General features: G+C 42.0%; 1 protein-coding gene across 11 annotated transcripts in view; it reads right to left on the bottom strand.

Moving 5' to 3' along the window:
- PIGG (phosphatidylinositol glycan anchor biosynthesis class G (EMM blood group)) overlaps positions 1-18,171 on the bottom strand; it is a 168,890-nt gene that overhangs the window by 136,807 nt on the left and 13,912 nt on the right. For 7 of the 11 annotated variants that reach the window (XM_073345856.2, XM_073345867.2, XM_073345864.2 and 4 more), the window contains exons 3-5: positions 11,426-11,635; positions 8,910-9,098; positions 3,536-3,683 (exon numbers count right to left, since the gene is read on the bottom strand). In XM_073345856.2, the coding sequence (XP_073201957.1) occupies positions 3,536-3,683; positions 8,910-9,098; positions 11,426-11,635 (547 nt within the window). The remainder of the gene's footprint in view (positions 1-3,535; positions 3,684-8,909; positions 9,099-11,425; positions 11,636-18,171) is intronic. The other 4 variants (XM_073345857.2, XM_073345859.2, XM_073345869.2 and 1 more) reach the window with 2 other exon arrangements.

Raw genomic sequence — 18,171 nt, 5'->3', positions numbered from 1 at the left:
AACCTGCTTATGTAAAGATTGTAACTTGCTAAAATTAAGTTTTAGTGACTGAAAACATGTTTTGTTTGTAATCATAACTGTCTTTTATTCTTGCTTAGAATCACTTAAATCTCTGGTCATGTCTACACTAGGAAGTTTACAGCAGCACAGCTGTACCAATACAGTTGTGCCACTGTAAGATCACTCATGTAGCTGCACTATGCCAAGAGGACAGAGCTCTCCGGTCGACATAATACCACCACCTAAATGAGAGGTGGTAGCTATGTAGGCAGGAGAGCGTCTCCAACCAACATAATGCTGTTCATACGAGCACTTATGCTGGCAAAACTTATGTCACTCGCGTGGTGCTATTCTCACACCCCTGAGTGACATAGGTTTTGCTGACATAAGTGGAAGTGTAGACACGGCCTCCGTTCCTCATTAATAAACTTTTTCTTAGCTTTACTACAAACCATCTCAGTGCTGTTATATTGAACTAAGTGAGAGTCTTCAGCAAACCTAACAGACTTATGTGTCTGGAGGCAGGAAACAATTTCTGTGAGTGTCCAGCAAGAGAGAATGGACACTGCAGGGAGACATCTCTGGGGAACTCATGTTCACAGATTGATACCTGTAAGGCAAGATTTAAACTGGCAGAGCCTTGAGGAGTTTGCTGGCAAGGCAGACAGGCTGCTGGTCAGGGGCCCGATGCATAGTTTAGCAGCAACAAAGCTCTCATTTGCCGAGACAGAGGGATAACAGTGGCTTACAGTTCTGGGAGTCCTAAACAGAATGTCACAGATGGTTCCTATTTATTCTCATGCTCATTCAAAATGCCACCTACAATCCTTAAGTCTTCTTTGCATGTAATCCTTGCATGCTAGTCTCAGCAACTTACAGAATGTCATTAAAGACAAGAAGTTACCCACTGGTAAACTTGATTGATAACAACTGGTTGATATGTAGATTATATCAGACTTATTTAGTAGCAATAGGGATTTGTATCTCCTTAATAGGTTACACAAGTAATTCTTGATCAGCACACTAATTCAAATATAACTGCCAGTAGGATTACCCAATTTGCATAAACAAAATCTACCAAATTAAACACAGCCTGAATTATTTTCCCATTTGCAAGAGTAAGACCATTTAGATAGAGTGACTAAAATTCCAACTAGAAATAGAACAGATAGCAAGGGAAAGCTACATATGAGTTGCAAGGCTCACTATTAGTTACACAAATATCAAGGGACAAAATGCCATAATTTCACAAGACTCTTCAAGGTGTCATGCAGTTGACATTGATAAAATTCAACTGGGAGCAACAATCAGCTCTTGATTCGGTTATTTCAATATCTGAAAGCAACCCAACTGCCCTTGCTTGACAGCGTTGAGTGCATCAGCTGGACACCAGCTCTGCAGATGAATGATATTTGGAAGTGCCTCAGCTGTGCTGAAGTAACCTCCAGCAAGAGGACTAAGCCAAGTATCTGACGGCAAGATTTAAAAGCAAGAAAAAGTCAGATGTCCTAGCAAATAGGTTGGGGGAGGCCAGGGAGCAGGGGACAGAGTGATATGGAAGGGCAAATTTATCTCACTGTAACTTAATTTAATTGATTATTTGGACAAAGTGTTTGAATGTAATTAAAAGTTATGCAAACCATAGAATAAATACCTTTATAAACACAAACAAGCCACTGTGATATTCCCTCCCTTTTCCTCTTATTATGGACAAATGCACTTTTCACAATGGAATGTGGTGTCAATCAGAAAAATCTTTAGTGCTGTACAATTAGAAACTTGACCAATAGAAGGACTACTCTCCTGCTCAGCATTCTGCATTCAGGGATTGGAGACAGGCATCCACATTGTCAATATTTCAACCTCTTGCCCCTCCACAGCAAGAGCTCCACTTCTCTCCCTAACACCACCATTCCAGTCTTTAGTCCTCCCACTCAGCACCGGAAATTGACATTTACTCCCCCATCACTGATCTGGGGCACAAGGGAAGGACAGAAAGAAGTTCTTCTCAGAGAAAGGCAAGGCTAGGCAGAACTCACTTCAAGCATTAATTCAGTTCCAATCTTGCCTCCTAGTGGCCAATAATCAGACTACCTCTTCCGAAAAGACCCCTTTAATAGACTCCTGAATCCTTTAGGAAGTTAGCCAGTCCTAAAGTGATGGCCACATGGAAAACAGATAGTTTAAGAGGCCAAAACACAGAGGTCATGTTTTAGCAGGACATCAGTGCACACAAAGGATAGTAAAAACACATGGCCAACGTGTTACAGTTTATTTCTCTACTAATGCAAAACATTGTTAAAAAACTGTCTGTAAAGAGGAAGTGTCTTATGTAACTTAACAATCTACACCAGGGGTCGGCAACCTTTCAGAAGTGGTGTGCTGAGTCTTCATTTATTATCTCTAATTTAAGGTTTTGCATGCCAGTAATACATTTTAACCTTTTTAGAAGGTCTCTTTCTATAAGTCTATAATATATAACTAAACTATTGTTGTATGTAAAGTAAATAAGATTTTAAAAATGTTTAAGAAACTTCATTTAAAATTAAATTAAAATGCAGAGCCCCCCCCCCGGACCAGTGGCCAGGACCCAGGCAGTGAGAGTGCCACTGAAAAATCAGCTCGTGTGCCGCCTCTGGCTCGTGTTAGCTACCCCTGATCTACACCAATGTATAACAGCACTTTGAACCTGAAAGTTTAGAGCCACTATGAACTAAACTAGAGATGAAAGCATATTCTAAAAGACTGTTTAAAAATCTCCTACAATTGTACAGTTCTGAACAGGTTTTTTTAATATGATAAGAACTGAAATTCTTCAATCCTTACTGTGACAAACTGGGGATTCTGTCTGTACCACTTCTGAATTGTGGATATTTTATGAAATTGTATCATGAAGTTACCCTGTCATGGAAAGCCTACATGTATGTGGATCCACCATGAATTAGCATGATTGCGTCATGTCTCCACCAGGCCAGAGATAATGGTGAGTGATCTGCACTCAGCAATTGTCTATTCAGAGTAAAGCATCTTGGGACAATGGGTTTGTTCTAGATGGAAGATACTTCTTCCCCTTGTCGAAAAGAAAGGGGGTTGAGAGCTGTGGAAAATTACATAAAGGCACAACAAAAGAAGCAGGCGACCCCAGCAGGAGTCTATAAAGGGACTCTGAGGGGGAACTGGGGCTGGGGAAACTGAGCACCCAGCCAGCAGCTGCCATTTTCCAGTCGCCCAGCTCTGAAGGCAGCGCTGCCACCAGCAGCATTGTGGAAGTAAGGGTGGCAAACCAGTAAACACGCACGCTGCTATTAGGGAACACCAGGAATTGCAGTTCTACCAGAATCAATGTTGGAAAAAGGATGAGCAAGAAGAAATCACGGACACTTGTTCACATTTCAAAAATCTGCCTGGACAGAGATCAGTGGACCAAAAGAAGAGGTAGGTCTTGTTGGGAAAACCCCGACATATGCTGACCCTACTCACAGCAGTCCTAGTGGGTGGCCAGGAAGGGCCACTCGCTAGGATCTGTGACACTTACCATTTCTCTTTTCAAAAGCAGAGCTGATAAATAGCAGAGGTGTGTGAACTTCTTCCTCTGAGGAACCTCCATGACTGCCTGTTTCGGACATCCCATGATCACCACACACAATAAGTAAGTTGGGCAAAGACGACTCTCTTTCCTGCAACTCTCAGAAAAAAAGGCTTCAGTAACATCAGACATGCACAAGCTTCAGAAGAATATTATTTTTCCATTTTAATAAAAATATTTCCTCTAATAATTTGTTTTTAAAATGGCTCTGCTTCCAGAGCAGATTAGTAGAGATGCACTCAGCAACTGCTGACTGCAGTACAGCTACACTGCCAGGATACTGGATTTTGACATTACTTCCACTCCTCTCCTTAATTTTGAAGTTTTAAGGCAAGCAGATCTTTCAGTACCTAGCAAGGATAGCAGAGTTAAAAAAAAAAAAAAAAACACAACTCGGGATCTAAATAGAGTCAAAGGAGAGACAGACTGAACTAGCAGAACAAGTAACCCTCAATATTAATCCTGTATCGTATATTAGGACAAAAACCTAAAATCAAGATGAAGTCTAATGAACTTTTAGAAGGTATTTATATTCCAATATCCTCTTTCCATTCACTCATGACTCAGATGTATTCAGGGGAGATATCTGATATGGTTTATCTCACGCCAAAAGTTTATTTTTGTTGTGGGAGGGGAGAACCAGAGGGAGTTTAAGTGAAACCCATCCAATGAGTTGAGTTGTTAAATTAAAATAAAAACTGCAGAAAAGTTATATTTTCCTTAATGTAAAAATCAGTCATGGTATATTTGTAGTCTCCAATGATAAACGCAATACTTGCTCTGTTTGAGTAAGTAGTTTTATATATTTTTAAATGTCCTAAAGCTTTTAGGGTTATATTTGCATATTAACAACTCTATTGATTATCTATTAATGAATTATGCCAAGCCATTCCAACACCATATGGAAGGTTGCATTCTATCTTGCACTGAAAACAGGGGTTCAACCTCTGATGAAAACGTGGGGCAGATACTTTCATACCAAAAACTAAACCAAGCTTAAGTTTTGATAAACTTTAGAAAAAAATCAATTTGCCTGAATTCTAACCAATTAAAAATTAATCTTAAGAAGTCTGTTTTGAGTCTCAGGATTTTGGGGGTCCTTCTAGCTTAAACTACAAACATGAAACTGCCAAGCTGCACATAAGTAGTTTGGGAGTCTTTCTAGGGTTATACTATTATTTACAAAAAACTTATAACTGAATCCTTAAGTGTTAACATAAAACTTGATTTACAACATCCACTTCTATTTGACGCTGTATGCAGAAATCTTTATAACAATTAAAGAGAGTGTAACACTACTTTATTTTATGCTCTCTGTAACTTTTCTTGCATCCAAAGTTGAAGGCTAAAACAGTGCGCACAAACTGCATGTTACCAGTTCAGGGGCATTTGTGAGCATTAAAAACTTTTAACACAGAAATAACTGCTGCATTGAGAAGCTATGTTCTTCATGAAACCATACTTCAGGTTCAGCAACTTCATTCCTGAATAAACTCACAGTTTCATGGAAATAATGATCTTCCTGAAAAGAACAGCTACCATGCTGAAGATTCTGGATTTCATTAAACTGGTCAGCCAAATCAAGTGTGAGCTCGAGCCAAATGAATGGTTTCAAAAGAGAAAAGGATCCGAGACAAAACAAATACTACAGTGGTTCTCAACTCTGGCCCATCACTCATGCAGGGAAAGCCCCTGGCACGCCAGGCTGGTTTGTTTATCTGCCGCGCCCGCAGGTTCGGCCGATGTTGGCTCTCACTGGCTGCGGTTCGCCACTCCAGGCCAATGGGGGCTGCAGAAAGTGGCACAGGACAAGGAATGTGCTGGCCGCCCTTCCCACAGCCCCCATTGGCCTGGAGCGGCAAACCGCGGCCAGTGGGAGCCGCGATCAGCCGAACCTGCGGACGCGGCAGGTAAACAAACCGGCTTGGCGTGCCAGGGGCTTTCCCTGAACAAGCGGTGGACCAGAGTTCAGAACCACTGAAATACTAGGATCTTTCAGAGTAACCAGCTAGCTCAGGAGTCAGTCCTATTCTTCATGAACAGAGACGCTAATATGGGGGAGAGCCTTTCTGAAACTATTAGCCTTATAGTCAACCAAAAACACCCCACACCTAAGTAGAACACACAACTTTTGTTTTCAGAAAAAATTCAGCTGCACTTTTGAACATTAGGATTGCAGTATAATATTGGCTTTTGCCACGTGCTTCCAGCTGTGCCCTCTGCCTAAAACTGGGGCCTTACAGGGTGGAGGGGAATTGTTTTTCTAGTCCATGAGCATTTGTGCTGTGCTATAGAAGAAAATCTTCAAAGCAGCAGCTACTTTCATGATGAAGGGATTCTTTGTGAAAGTGCCCCTTTTATTTTAGTGCAGCTCCTGAGCCAACTATATAACTTTGATGGACGCTTCCACAAAAATCCTGGGCTTCTTGAAAGTAGACTCTGTTTTGGCTAGAGATCCTCTCAATCTTAAGACTGGAAATACATAAACTGTCAGTTCAAATTTCATTACACATATCAACAAAAGCATAAGAGCAAGGAAATGAAGTCAAGTCATTCAACCGTATATACTCTCGGTTCCTCCACCTAGAAACAAACTTCACCACAGAGAATACACCACTATAACTCTGCCCCAGTAAGGGTAACAGTTTTCCAGCACCCACGTTCCCCTCCCACGCCATATATTAAGGAGTGTGATTCCACAGAACTGTGCAGAAAGGACAGAGGTGATGAAGGCAGAGCTATTTGTGGTGGTGCTGGTGTTGAAGTGCTGGGAAACTGGCATTCCCGCTGGGACAGAGTTCAGGTTGCAGTAGGTCTACAGTAACGTACCACTGCGGGAATTCTGCGCCACTACACAAGCGCAGAATTAATGTTCCCCACAGATTTCCCCCTCCCCCTGCAGAATAATTGATTCTGACAGGCAGGCAAAGGGAAGCTGCAGGAGGGATCATGCTGTAGTTACACCTTTTGCCTACCAGGGGCTGATGTGACACCAGAAGAGAGGGCAGCTGGCTCACAGGCCAGAGCAGCCGTGGAGAGGGAGGATGCCTTCCTCACAGCGCCCTGCCTGTGGAGGCAGGTGAGGAGGCACAGCATATGGGGTGGATGGACAGAGTAGGGCAGACGAGGCTGCTGGGGGAAGTGGGAGGGTGTCACACAGATGGGCTAGTGGGGAGGACAGACTGGGGCAGGAGCACAGGAGCTAGTGAGGGGCTAACACTGAGCCAGGGCTGAATGGGTGTGAGGATGCAGGACCACAAGGGGACGGGGCAGCTATGCCTGGCTGAATGGGGAGTAGAGATGCAGGGACACCTGGGGACAAGGGCAGATGTGCCTGACTGAATGGGAGGGGCTAGGAGTCAGCCAGGGTCTGCATGGAGGCGGCTCCACAACTCTAGAACAATCCCTTCCCTCCCTCCAAAAAACCCCAAACTGTTCCATACTTCTCCCATCCACACCCAACAACCCTCCAAGTTCACTCCCAGGCTCCTTCCCAGCAATTACTTTCCTCTCCCTCAGCTCCTCCTTTACACCTGACTCCCCCAAGCCTTTGCACTGCTTCCGAAGGGTGCAGGAAACACGTTTTTGTATTGGTTTCAGAGTAACAGCCGTGTTAGTCTGTATTCGCAAAAAGAAAAGGAGTACTTGTGGCACCTTAGAGACTAACCAATTTATTTGAGCATGAGCTTTCGTGAGCTACAGCTCACTTCATCGGATGCATACCGTGTCTTCTGCAGTTTCCACGGTATGCATCCGATGAAGTGAGCTGTAGCTCACGAAAACTCATGCTCAAATAAATTGGTTAGTCTAAGGTGCCACAAGTACTCCTTTTCGTTTTTGTATTGTAGATTAAATGAATTATTACTCAAAATTCTCTATTAAGATGCCTAATAAGGAATCTATTTGTCAAAAAACATTTCCTGAATCTTTTTTGTTGTCTATATTGTGTGACAAAGCTCTGTCCTTGCCTCCGTGGGTCCTGCATTTCCTGGCGGATTTCGCTAACCTCAGAGGCTCCCTGTGACCCTCCACGTAACCCTTTTCTCTCTCTAGAGACAAGGGTCACAGCCTACTAAGCCATTTTCATCATAAGCCAACAAGGGAGGTGACGAGAAGTTATCCTTCCTTGCACAGTCTCTGTTGTCTCCCAGTCTCAGTCATTAATCAGGGGGCAAATGTGGGGGGGGGGGGGGAGCCCGGAACCACCCTCTACTCCGAGCGCCAGCCCAGGGACCCTAATAGTATCAGCTATAGTAGCTGACCTTTTAGAATCATGACATGTACAATACCCTCGGCTACTTCCCCCACAGCAGCCCTCACTTCCTCAAGCTCCACTTCACCCTTACCTCAGGGCCTCCTTCCTTGTGCCAGATATGGTGTGTACTACTCAGCCTCTCCAACAGCGCGACTTCCTCCCACAGCTCCTGACATGCACACCCACCTGACTAACTGGGAGGCTTTTAACTAGTTTCAACCAGCCCCTCATTGGCTTCATGTGTCCCAATCAACCTAGCATTCTCCCTGCCTTCTGGAAAGTTCTTAATTGGCCCCAGGTGTCTTAATTAACCTGGAGCAGCTGCCATTTCACTTATCCTGGTACCAGGGATTTGTTTAGCCTGGAGCTAATATATCTATCTCCCACTACTTTTCTATAGCCATCTGGCCTTGCCCCGTCGCAATCGGTTCAGACATACTTGCTGACAGGTATTTTGAAATAAATTACCAAAATGAGTGAAACTAGCATGATTATAGTGTTATTTTGACAAATAAAATATGCAGAATTTTTAACTTTTTGGCACAGAATAACCCCAAGAGTACTAGCACATGATGGTTCTAGTAGCAAAGTAGCAGCTTTCAGTGGAGTACTGTTAGATGCTTTAACTTCATTTCCTCATTTCTGTAGCTTTGTGTTAGTCATAGCTGAACTTTAACTGAGTGTTCTTGTGTGTTAACATTGATCTGAAACATACGCACAATTGCTAGCATAGCAGAATGGAAATACATGGCACCCAAATTAAAGTTATTTAGGTTAATACTCCTTATCACATTAGATTGATTGTGCTTGTATAGTATTGTAATAGCTTGAACATTTTAAAATAGGACCTGATCCTGCAGAGTTTTGACAGTCTTTTCCTTCTGTGACTTTGATAGCAGCTCTTGGGTACTCACCACCACTTTTGAAAAGTGGGTTATATTTAGGCTCCTAAATATGCCTTTAGGCACCTGCTTTTCAAAGTCTTGGCCAGTATACTCAAGAACATCTGTTAATAAAAGTTGTGAAAGTAAAATCTTTAAGAACAGGGACTAGAAGTAAGTGTTTCACCTTTGAGAGGAGTGAAGTGTGAATCTTCTTGAGGATATTATCCATTTCATAAAGCTTTGGTCCCACCAAAGGGCTGTTTGGTCCAGTCAGATGACCAATATGGTCCAATCCTAGGTAGTGAAGTATTAGTATATCCCAGTCTTCTCTTTTTAAGACACCGTCCAAATGCCTGGTAACGTTCTCATCAACCTTGTATATGAAAGCAAAACATTTTAGAAAAATCACATCTTCCTATTCTACTAGGAGTAAAGGAAAATTAAATTGCTTCATTTGACACCACATGTTCAAGTTCCATAGAAGTTAAGTGAGAACTGCAGGATGATCACCAATTTTGAAAATCATATTTGCCATGTAAATCAGCTTGAAGCCAGGAACCTAACTGTAGGTACCCAGTTTCGCCCCTTTCAGCCCCGGTTCCCCCCCTTTCAGCTGAAGAGACCCCAAAACAGACAAGAATGTATATATAAAGAAACAAAACAAGACAGGGCTGTCAAGCCACTGAGGGGCATTCCTTTTCTTAAAAAAAAGAAATAGTTTAACCTTTTGACTAATTTTCCTCCTGTACTCCCCTGCCTTTCACCTCTATCTCCTTCCCTACTGTTCAGTAGGGAGTACTGTCTCCAATATTAACTCTTTTGTCCTTCTACTGGTTTTCATTGGAGGAGCCCAGCCCCTCCCTTCCCATTCACTCTTGATACAATTTAAAGTTTTTAAACTTTCTACTCAGTTTGACAGCCCATTTGGAGTTTAACATTCATTCTAGGTTCTTCTCATTTTAAAAGAAAAGCTATGTAAACATTCAGTTCAATACTAACTTGTCTATTGAGCGATCAAGACCTTGTAATAATGGAATAATCCACATTGAAAACTTCAGATCATGTCAATGTTTCTAGAGGAGCAATGTGTATCTAATGTAGTTAAGTGGTAAAAAAAAAAAAAAAAGATTTCCACTAACTCCTGTAGGCCTAACAAAAAAAAAGTTAGCTTTTCAAACATGGAATTAGAAAGTACCTATGGCAGCAGCCACCTAATGGTCTTATGGTTTACTGGAAGAAGGAATCACAACTTCCAAATATTAACTGAAATTGTAGAATTTTTTTCAGCACATGGAAACAAGTGACTTCAAAACTTGATTACTTCCCTCCTCCCTCTTTGCTAAAATAATCGCACGAGCCACAAGAGCTATAAAAAAAAATCTCAAGTATGGGATTAAGAATTTGGCAAGGCATATAGCACTAGTACTAACTTTGGTAGTCCTTTAAGACACTAAAATCATGTCAGAAATGAAGTGGCAGAACAGAACACAGTAATTAGACTTACGTGATTTTTAAGGTGCAAAGACACACAACTGGCCAGGAGAGGGCGATATGTGTGGGGAAGGTGGTAGGTGTGTGGCAGGAGACCCTGTTTTCTAGTGTTCAACTGCATTGAATTTCTGTTGTAAGTGATTTGTGATAAATCAAACTTTCAACACTGTTACTGCACTTTTGCCACTAGGCCCAGACTTCCAACCATGAAATCGTTCAATCCCTGCCACTATAATCTGATTATTTAGAACAAGATGGAGAGTTTAGCACAAACAGGATTACGTTAAAAGGCAAACTAATGCAGTATCCTGCTTACATCTGCATGTTACCCTACGTGTGGGCCAACATGCCGCTGCACTGCCCCAAGGGAGCACAAAGAGGCATTTTGTTTAAGAAACACAGCTTCTCCCAGGGCTCCTGCATTGCAATGGAATGGGTGCACAGGGAAGAATAGTTTGCAGCACTCCTTTACATAGGAGCTGAACACTTCCCCCTTCCAGCCAGCTGGCTACCACACCCCTGGCCTTCTGCAACCAATTGTTCAGAGGAGGAAGCCCCAGGGCTTGCTTAAGCACCCAAAACTGAAACATGGGTAGCCTTTCCAGGACTGCCCTTCATCACCACTACACAGCCATCTTAGAGCACATGGCAATCTAGACAAAACTGGATATTTTTGATAGCTACATGATCAGAGATCCTAGCTGTACTAATACAACTTTTATTTTTGGTTTGTATTATGGGAATGGTGAGTGGACTGAAAACATGTACAGCTTTGTTTAAAAATCCACAAAATGATCTAGTCTCCCACCACTACAAAGTTTTGTGGGTAAATCACATGAATATTAAATAGGAGTTATTCACAGACCTCCTGCACATTAATGGACAAACGAAATGGCACATGCTTAATCTTTTTCAATTAATTAGGCCTGGAATAGCTGTTTTTTAAAATGAGCATGCAGCTATATTAAGGGTTTTCTATTGCTCCCCCATTATTATCGTATCCAAGGACCTTCCACATGAAATTCATGGGAACAGCAAAATCCCTAGTTTCATACTGTGAATACTTTTTTTAAAATAGGGTGTATCAATCCAGTTTTCAATTAGTAGCCAATGTCTTGCATACTCCAAAACATGGCCAATGTTTTTTGAGATGGAAGTATTCACTAAAGGTTTGAAAAATGTGTGTGCTCATACGTAAAAGCTTCTTACCTCAGTATAATCTGACACAAAAAATGATGTTGTTCCATCATATTCCACAAAATGCTTTGGAAACAGTTTAACCCAAGTGTCGTCACCATAAAAGACTATTCTTTTCCCAGCTGTTTTTGCCTGCCATATCAGGTTGTCTTCCAAGAGTGCTGGAGAATTAAGGTTCATGATAACATCAATGAAGCCAGGTATGCTACCAGTCATCAAAGCCTAGATAAAGTAAACAGCAGAAGCTAAGGTAGTATTTGACACTTGTGTGAAAAATAATGAGGTAAATTAACAGTGGCCTGGCGGGGGGGGGGGGGGGGGAGGAGGAGAGAGAATCAGGCTTACAATGTCAAAGCCTAATAAATGAATTAACCCACGAATTGCCATACCAGAGTCCAGTATCCTGTCTCTCACTGTAGTCACTGGAGCTATACTGAAAATGCTGATTCAGGGCAAACCGCAAAGAATAGGGCAGACGATCCCCACAATTGGTGGTTTAATCTATAATTAGGTTTCACCAAGCTAATGACCAAACAGCTTCATGCTTTCCTGGTTACCAAGAAGCCGAAACACAGTTCACTTTAAGCAATCCAGCCTTTGGCTCCCACCCAGACAGCCAAGTCTAATATAGTGAGGGTTAAACTTTATTCACCATATGTAAAGTTCTACCAGCCCCAAGAGACCCAGACACATTACCCATCAGGTCAATGAATATTTCAGAACTTACTGCCAATCCTTATCAACTAAATCTAAGATTTATTAATAACGAAAAGAAAAAAAAAGTTTCTATGGTTAAAGATCATTATACATACAGATACGAGTAAAGTCCTTAGGTCAGTTTCATAGCAGAGATGGTGAGGCTGCTGATCTGTAAAAATCCTTTTGGAATCAGTTTAAAAGGTTATAGTCCAATAGGCAGTCCATATGCAGAGTTTGTTCAAATTCTTCCACAAAAATTGCAGGGTTAATCCAGAGCAGACTAGAGCCCTCAGTTTTACAGGTTTAGACTTTCCCTGTCAAAGTTTAAGCAGATCCAAGACAGCAAGGTTCAGGCCTGAAACTTCCTTTATAGCTTGAAGCTCAGTGGATAAGCCTGTTGGCAGCAAATGATTACAGCAGGCCTTCCTTGATGAAGAATAGGTAATGTACACTGTTGCTCTGAAGCTAATCTTTGTTTCCGAGGCATACACTGGTAACTAGTTGCATTCATTAGCATAAGGCAATTAATCATTCAAACAATTCACAGGTAGTTTTATTATGCAGAATCACAAATTTCAATCAGAAATTAAGGCAATATTACACCACAAGTCTCATCTAAATGAGATAGTTTTTGATCTCCGAATCAACAGAATACAGTAATGCAACATTATAGGCAGGAACAGAAATCTAGCACCCACAAGCTAATTAGACCACATTGTTAAAAGTTTAACAAGATATCGGTAAACACAGACAAATACAAGAAGTATCTACTTTTAATCCTCTAACAATACAGACCTACATACCTAGGACTCTAGTCTATATAACATGGCCCTGTTATCTATCTACAAGCAATGGCCCTGTTTACCATTTCCATACTCTTCTAATATGTCCTCCTAAGGGTTACTTTCAGGTCAACCAGCCTACTGGTTCCTTAACTGCTGGTTCAGCATCACAACAAACTGCCACACCAGAGGCAGTCCTGTACCCTGTCTCTGACATTAGCCAGTGCTAATTGGCTTACATGAAGGTACAAGAAATCCCATAATGGATTGTTTTCCCATACGGGAAAGCCCAGGCAGTAGTTGCGTTTAAGCCCACACGGACACAGCCCATAGTAAAAGCTTCTACACTTACATTATGTAAGGATAAAAAATTTACAATCCATAACAACGTCATTTTAAAAAAATCCTACTAAGCTCTTGGCCTCAATTAGGGACAGGAATATTCACATACTGTGCTCTGAGTAGCAACAAAAAAGATTCCTGATTTAACCGATTTTGTGGAACCTTACCAAATGTTAAGGATGACTCAACTAAAAACAAAAGTTCTCAAAAGAGGGAACAAAATTTAGGAATAAGGGAAGGGTGTATTAATCATGGATGGCAAGAGTTTCTAAAGAACAGCCTAAAAATAAATATTTGAGCGGGCACAGTTGTTTTCAAACATCAGCCCATAGACAGCTGCCAAAAAAAATTTGCAAAGTGAGAAAGTTTCAGCCCAAGGAGGCAGAAGCCTTCTTGTTTTCATGGAAGTAAGTGTTTACAGAGATAAAGTATTGTTTATGCCTCTGCTGGTCTAAAAATATCAGACTGTTAGCCAAAGCAGAGAAAAGTACAGCCCTCACCAAGGACTCCAAGATAGGTACAGAAGACTATTTATGTACTGAATTATTTGATTGCATTTATTTTTCCATTCTGAGAACAGAAATAATGGTGTACAATTAACAATGCATGTTTGGCTAAGAAGCTGCTGTATCTTGCAATGTTGTTTTCTTTATGTTTGCATCTTTTATAAAGCTATAGTTATCTGGGCAGAGGCAGTGGGATTCTTTGATGTTAAGTGTACTCAAACTTTGTATCTGAGATGAAATAATTTAAGACAGCCTCCAGGTTTGTGTACAAATAGCATGAAACAGGAGGGAAAAATTCACGTGATTAAGAGTTTTACTATGAATGAAATTCTAGGATCCTACCATTTTCTTTATATTACATTCTATAATATTGTTGGTTAGTTTTGCAGACTTACTGGTCTGCTGAGCTCAGCAACACCAAACAATTTCTTCTCTGCAAATTTCCATTTTAGAGTAAAAAGTGTAGGCAAAGCAATTTGGTTACCAAAATTCAAATTATCTAACCTAAAAATGAATAATCACTATGCAGTTGAAATTGAACAAGTTTGAGACCCAGCTAGAATATACTGATGCTTAATTCACCCGTACAAGCTTCAGATCCAGATAACAGATGCTGCTATGGTCATCACCAGTCCCAAAAAGAGAGCCACGCAGCCCTGGATTTCTGTTACCTTAACCATCATTGAACAACATCACATTGCTTCTTTGAGAAGAGATATGGTCATATTGTAATCCAAATTGTGTTCGCAACCATGACCGGAGTCCCAGGGGTGCCAACTGATGTCACTCAATTAGGGTGAACTGCAAAGAATGGGGAAGACAATCCCCAAAGCTGGTGGATATTCCAATATTTAGATTTACCAAGCCAGCACAGAACAGCTTCTATAATACCTCACTGGTTACCAAGAAACCAACAACACAGTCCCTTAAAGTAACCCAGCCTTAGGCGTCCACCCAGACACCCAAGTCAAATAGGATAACGATTACTGAAAATCTTATTCATCACATAAAAACGTTCTACCAATCCCAAAGGATCGGACACTTTACCTCCCAGGTTAATGAATATTTCAGATTTTACCCAAACACATGCTGACAGCCAATTCTTATTAACTAAACTAAAATTTATTAAAAAAAAAAGAAAAGAGACTACTGGTTAAAAGATCAATATACATATAGACAGGAGTACAGTTCTTGAGATTAGATTCATAGTGGAGATGGTGAGCTTTGTAGTTGCAAAGTTATTTCAGAAATAGTCCATAGGTTATAGTCCTATGTTCACATTCAGGGTGATTCAAGATTAGAACTGGAGATCTCAATCTTGGTCTTAAGCTTCCCCTGCATGAAGCATCAAGCAGATCTGAGATAAAAAGGATTGGGACCCAAGGCATCTTTATACATTTTCAGGCCTTCTTGTGACAGCTTGGAGTCCTTAGGCGAACAATAGGCACTCATGGGGACTTTGAAGAGGACCCATTTCCTAAGCAACGCCGATAATTATCTACACAGATTAACATAAGGCAATTGCCCGCTTTCCAACAGTCTCAGGTGATTTGCTATACATTTCAAAGAGAGACTAACAGAGCGATATCCTAGATTCACAATTTAAATATTAATATTCCCTTTTGATCTCTGAATCAATAGCTATAGTGACAGACAAAAATGTCTGTTTACATGGCTAACATTTAACAAGAAATAAGCACATACATACAATTAGTATCCCCTCCAGTTCTCTAACAATACAGGTTGCACTTCAAAGTTCTAGCTTATCTAACATGGCGTAGCCTAATTACCATTCACACTCTTTTCTAACATCTCTAATGGTTGTCTCTGGGTCAATTAGCCTGCAAGCTGCTTAAACCCTTTCTGGCTACGCATCACAGCAACAAAGCCACTCACACTGTCTGCAAAGCTTTTATGGAAGCCAAGGTTATCGCACTCTAGAAGCTTCAGCCAGGAACATCACCTCCTTATATAAACATTTGCACAACCTTACTGATGCGAAAGGTCATTCATTCAGAGTTTGTAGCAATGAAGTTACAGACTGCTGGCTTGTAAAGTCTCTGATGACCTTCCCATCTTTTAGAAGTTCTCAGATCATAATCAATATGCTCTTTTCAGTTGTAAATCCACAGTCCAGAGCACAAAACAGACAAGATGGAGATATTTCCAGGGTCTTTCATAGCCTTTGCCATATGGATGGTGTGATGTTACACCCCGTATTCTTATGGAAATATGCTTATTATATGAATATGGCATAACAGATATTTTATGCAAGATGGGTCTTGTAAGGTGTCATTGGAAAAGTTATAATTTACTGAATGTGATTATCCAATTTGTATGTATGTATCATTTCTGCATCTAAAGTTACGAATATTGACTAGGTAACAATTACAATTGGGTGTGTACTTGGGGAACATCCCCTCCCCACAAGACAACAGGCCATCAGCCTTGATGGGCAATTAGGAAGAAACAATAAGACTTTGAAGATACGAATCTCTCTCCTTCCTGAGAGGCGTCCTGGGACATAGCTGTGACACTACTAGGTCAGGTGATCCTATCACCTAGTACTAAACACCATCTTGGACTTCTAGTAATTTTCCACTAAAAGAGGAGGGAGGTCAAAACTGGGAAACAAAAGATTCCCGCCTTATGTAAATCTTATTTAAGGCTGGGGAGTAAGGTAAACAGGACTCTTCTCCATTGCCTTCCTGCCCAAGAAAACAGACTGAGCTGTGGGAAAGGCAAGGGCTGACTTCAGATTGAGACAGAGGAGTCTAGTCTGTAAAGAGAAATACCTGGAACTCTAAGCTACAGAAACTCTGCAACTTCCTAAAACAACATTTAGGAAAAGAAATTACTTCTTGAAACTAGTCTCTAAAATCTTAAGCTTAGTATGCGTGTTTTGTTTTATTTGCTTGGTAATCTGCTTTGTTCTGTTTGCTATCACTTATAATCACTTAATCTGCCTTTTATAGTTAATAAACTTGTATTTGTTTATTATTAAACCCAGTTTGTGCAATTTATAACTCGGGGGTGGGGGTGAGGGTGAGAAGTTGTGCATACCGTCCTCCAGATTGAGAGAAGGGACAAATTTATGAGTTTACATTGTATAGATTTCTCTACAGCGCAAGACTTTATTATTTTAGGTGTACTTTCCAGAGGGGAGCTTCATTTGTGTGCTGGGCCATTTTCAAGCTGAGTCTTCTCATGGAGAACTGCTTGCAGCCTCTGAGATTCTACAGCTGGTGCGTCCCTACCTGAGTGTGTGTGCTGCCAGCAGCCAGAGAGCTTAATTCAGCAACACTAGTGGAGCAGGCAGATTCAGTGAAATCCCAGGACATCAGGTGGCATCCCAGAAAGGGGGACTAACCCATCACAGATGAAAATTTACTGACCCAAACAAAGCTCACAGTTTCAGTTTGTGGGAAACTATTGGCACAAGATGAAGTCCAGGGTCACATGAGCAAGTCACATTCCCTTACATGGCTTGCTGACTCACAGGGGCAGCCATTACCCATATTCTGGCTGGGGCATCCACAGAAAGGCTCACTAGGCAGGATGAGTTTCTTCTATGGCCCATTGTGAGAGTCAATTGCCTTTGAAGGGCCATCAACACAAAGCTGTCTGGCTTCAATGTAGATTTTACCTGGTGGGTGTTACCCCACAAACAAACATCTGGGATGCAGATATATATATAGCCAATATTCATAACTTCAGATACAGTGATACATGGATTTCAGCAGGATAAATCGCCTTTAGCGAATCATAACTTTTCCATTGACACCTTACATCAGGGTGAGCAAACTACGGCCTGAGGGACAGATCTGGCCTGAGAGCCATTTTAAGCCAGCCCACGAGCTCCCACTGGGGAGTGGGGTCTGGGTCTTCCCCCGCTCTGGCGCTCAACCAGGTCACAGGGTCAGGGGCTGCACCACGCGGCTCCCGGAAGCCAGGGCATGGCCCTACTCTGGTTCCTACACGCTCCTGCTCTATATGCTCCAATGGCCATGCTCTAGTGGCCCCCTCCAGCACTCCAATGGGAGTTGCAGGGGCGGTGCCTGCGGACGAGGCAGAGTGCAGAGCAGCCTGGCTGCACCTCCACATAGGAGCCAGAGAAGGGACATCCCGCTGCTTCTGGGAGCCGCTTGAGGTAAGCACCGCTTGGAGCCTGCACCCCTGAGCCTCTCCCCATGCCCCAGACCCCTGCTCCAGCCCTGATCCCCCTCCTGCCCTCCAAATTCCTTGATCCCAGCCCAGAGCACTCTCCTTCACCCCAAACCCCTCATCCCCAGCCCCACCCCAGAGCCTGCACCCCTTCCCACACCCCTACCCCAGCCCTGATCCCCCTCCGAACCCCTCGGTCCCAACCCAGAGGGTCCTCCTACATCCCAAACTCCTCATCCTCAGCCCCACCACGGAGCCTGCACCC

Source organism: Lepidochelys kempii, chromosome 5 (genome assembly GCF_965140285.1).
Source record: "Lepidochelys kempii isolate rLepKem1 chromosome 5, rLepKem1.hap1, whole genome shotgun sequence".
In the NCBI taxonomy this organism is placed as follows: Eukaryota; Metazoa; Chordata; order Testudines; family Cheloniidae; genus Lepidochelys; species Lepidochelys kempii.
The sequence above is the reverse complement of the archived record's forward strand: the minus strand, read 5'-3'. Positions and strand labels throughout refer to the sequence as shown.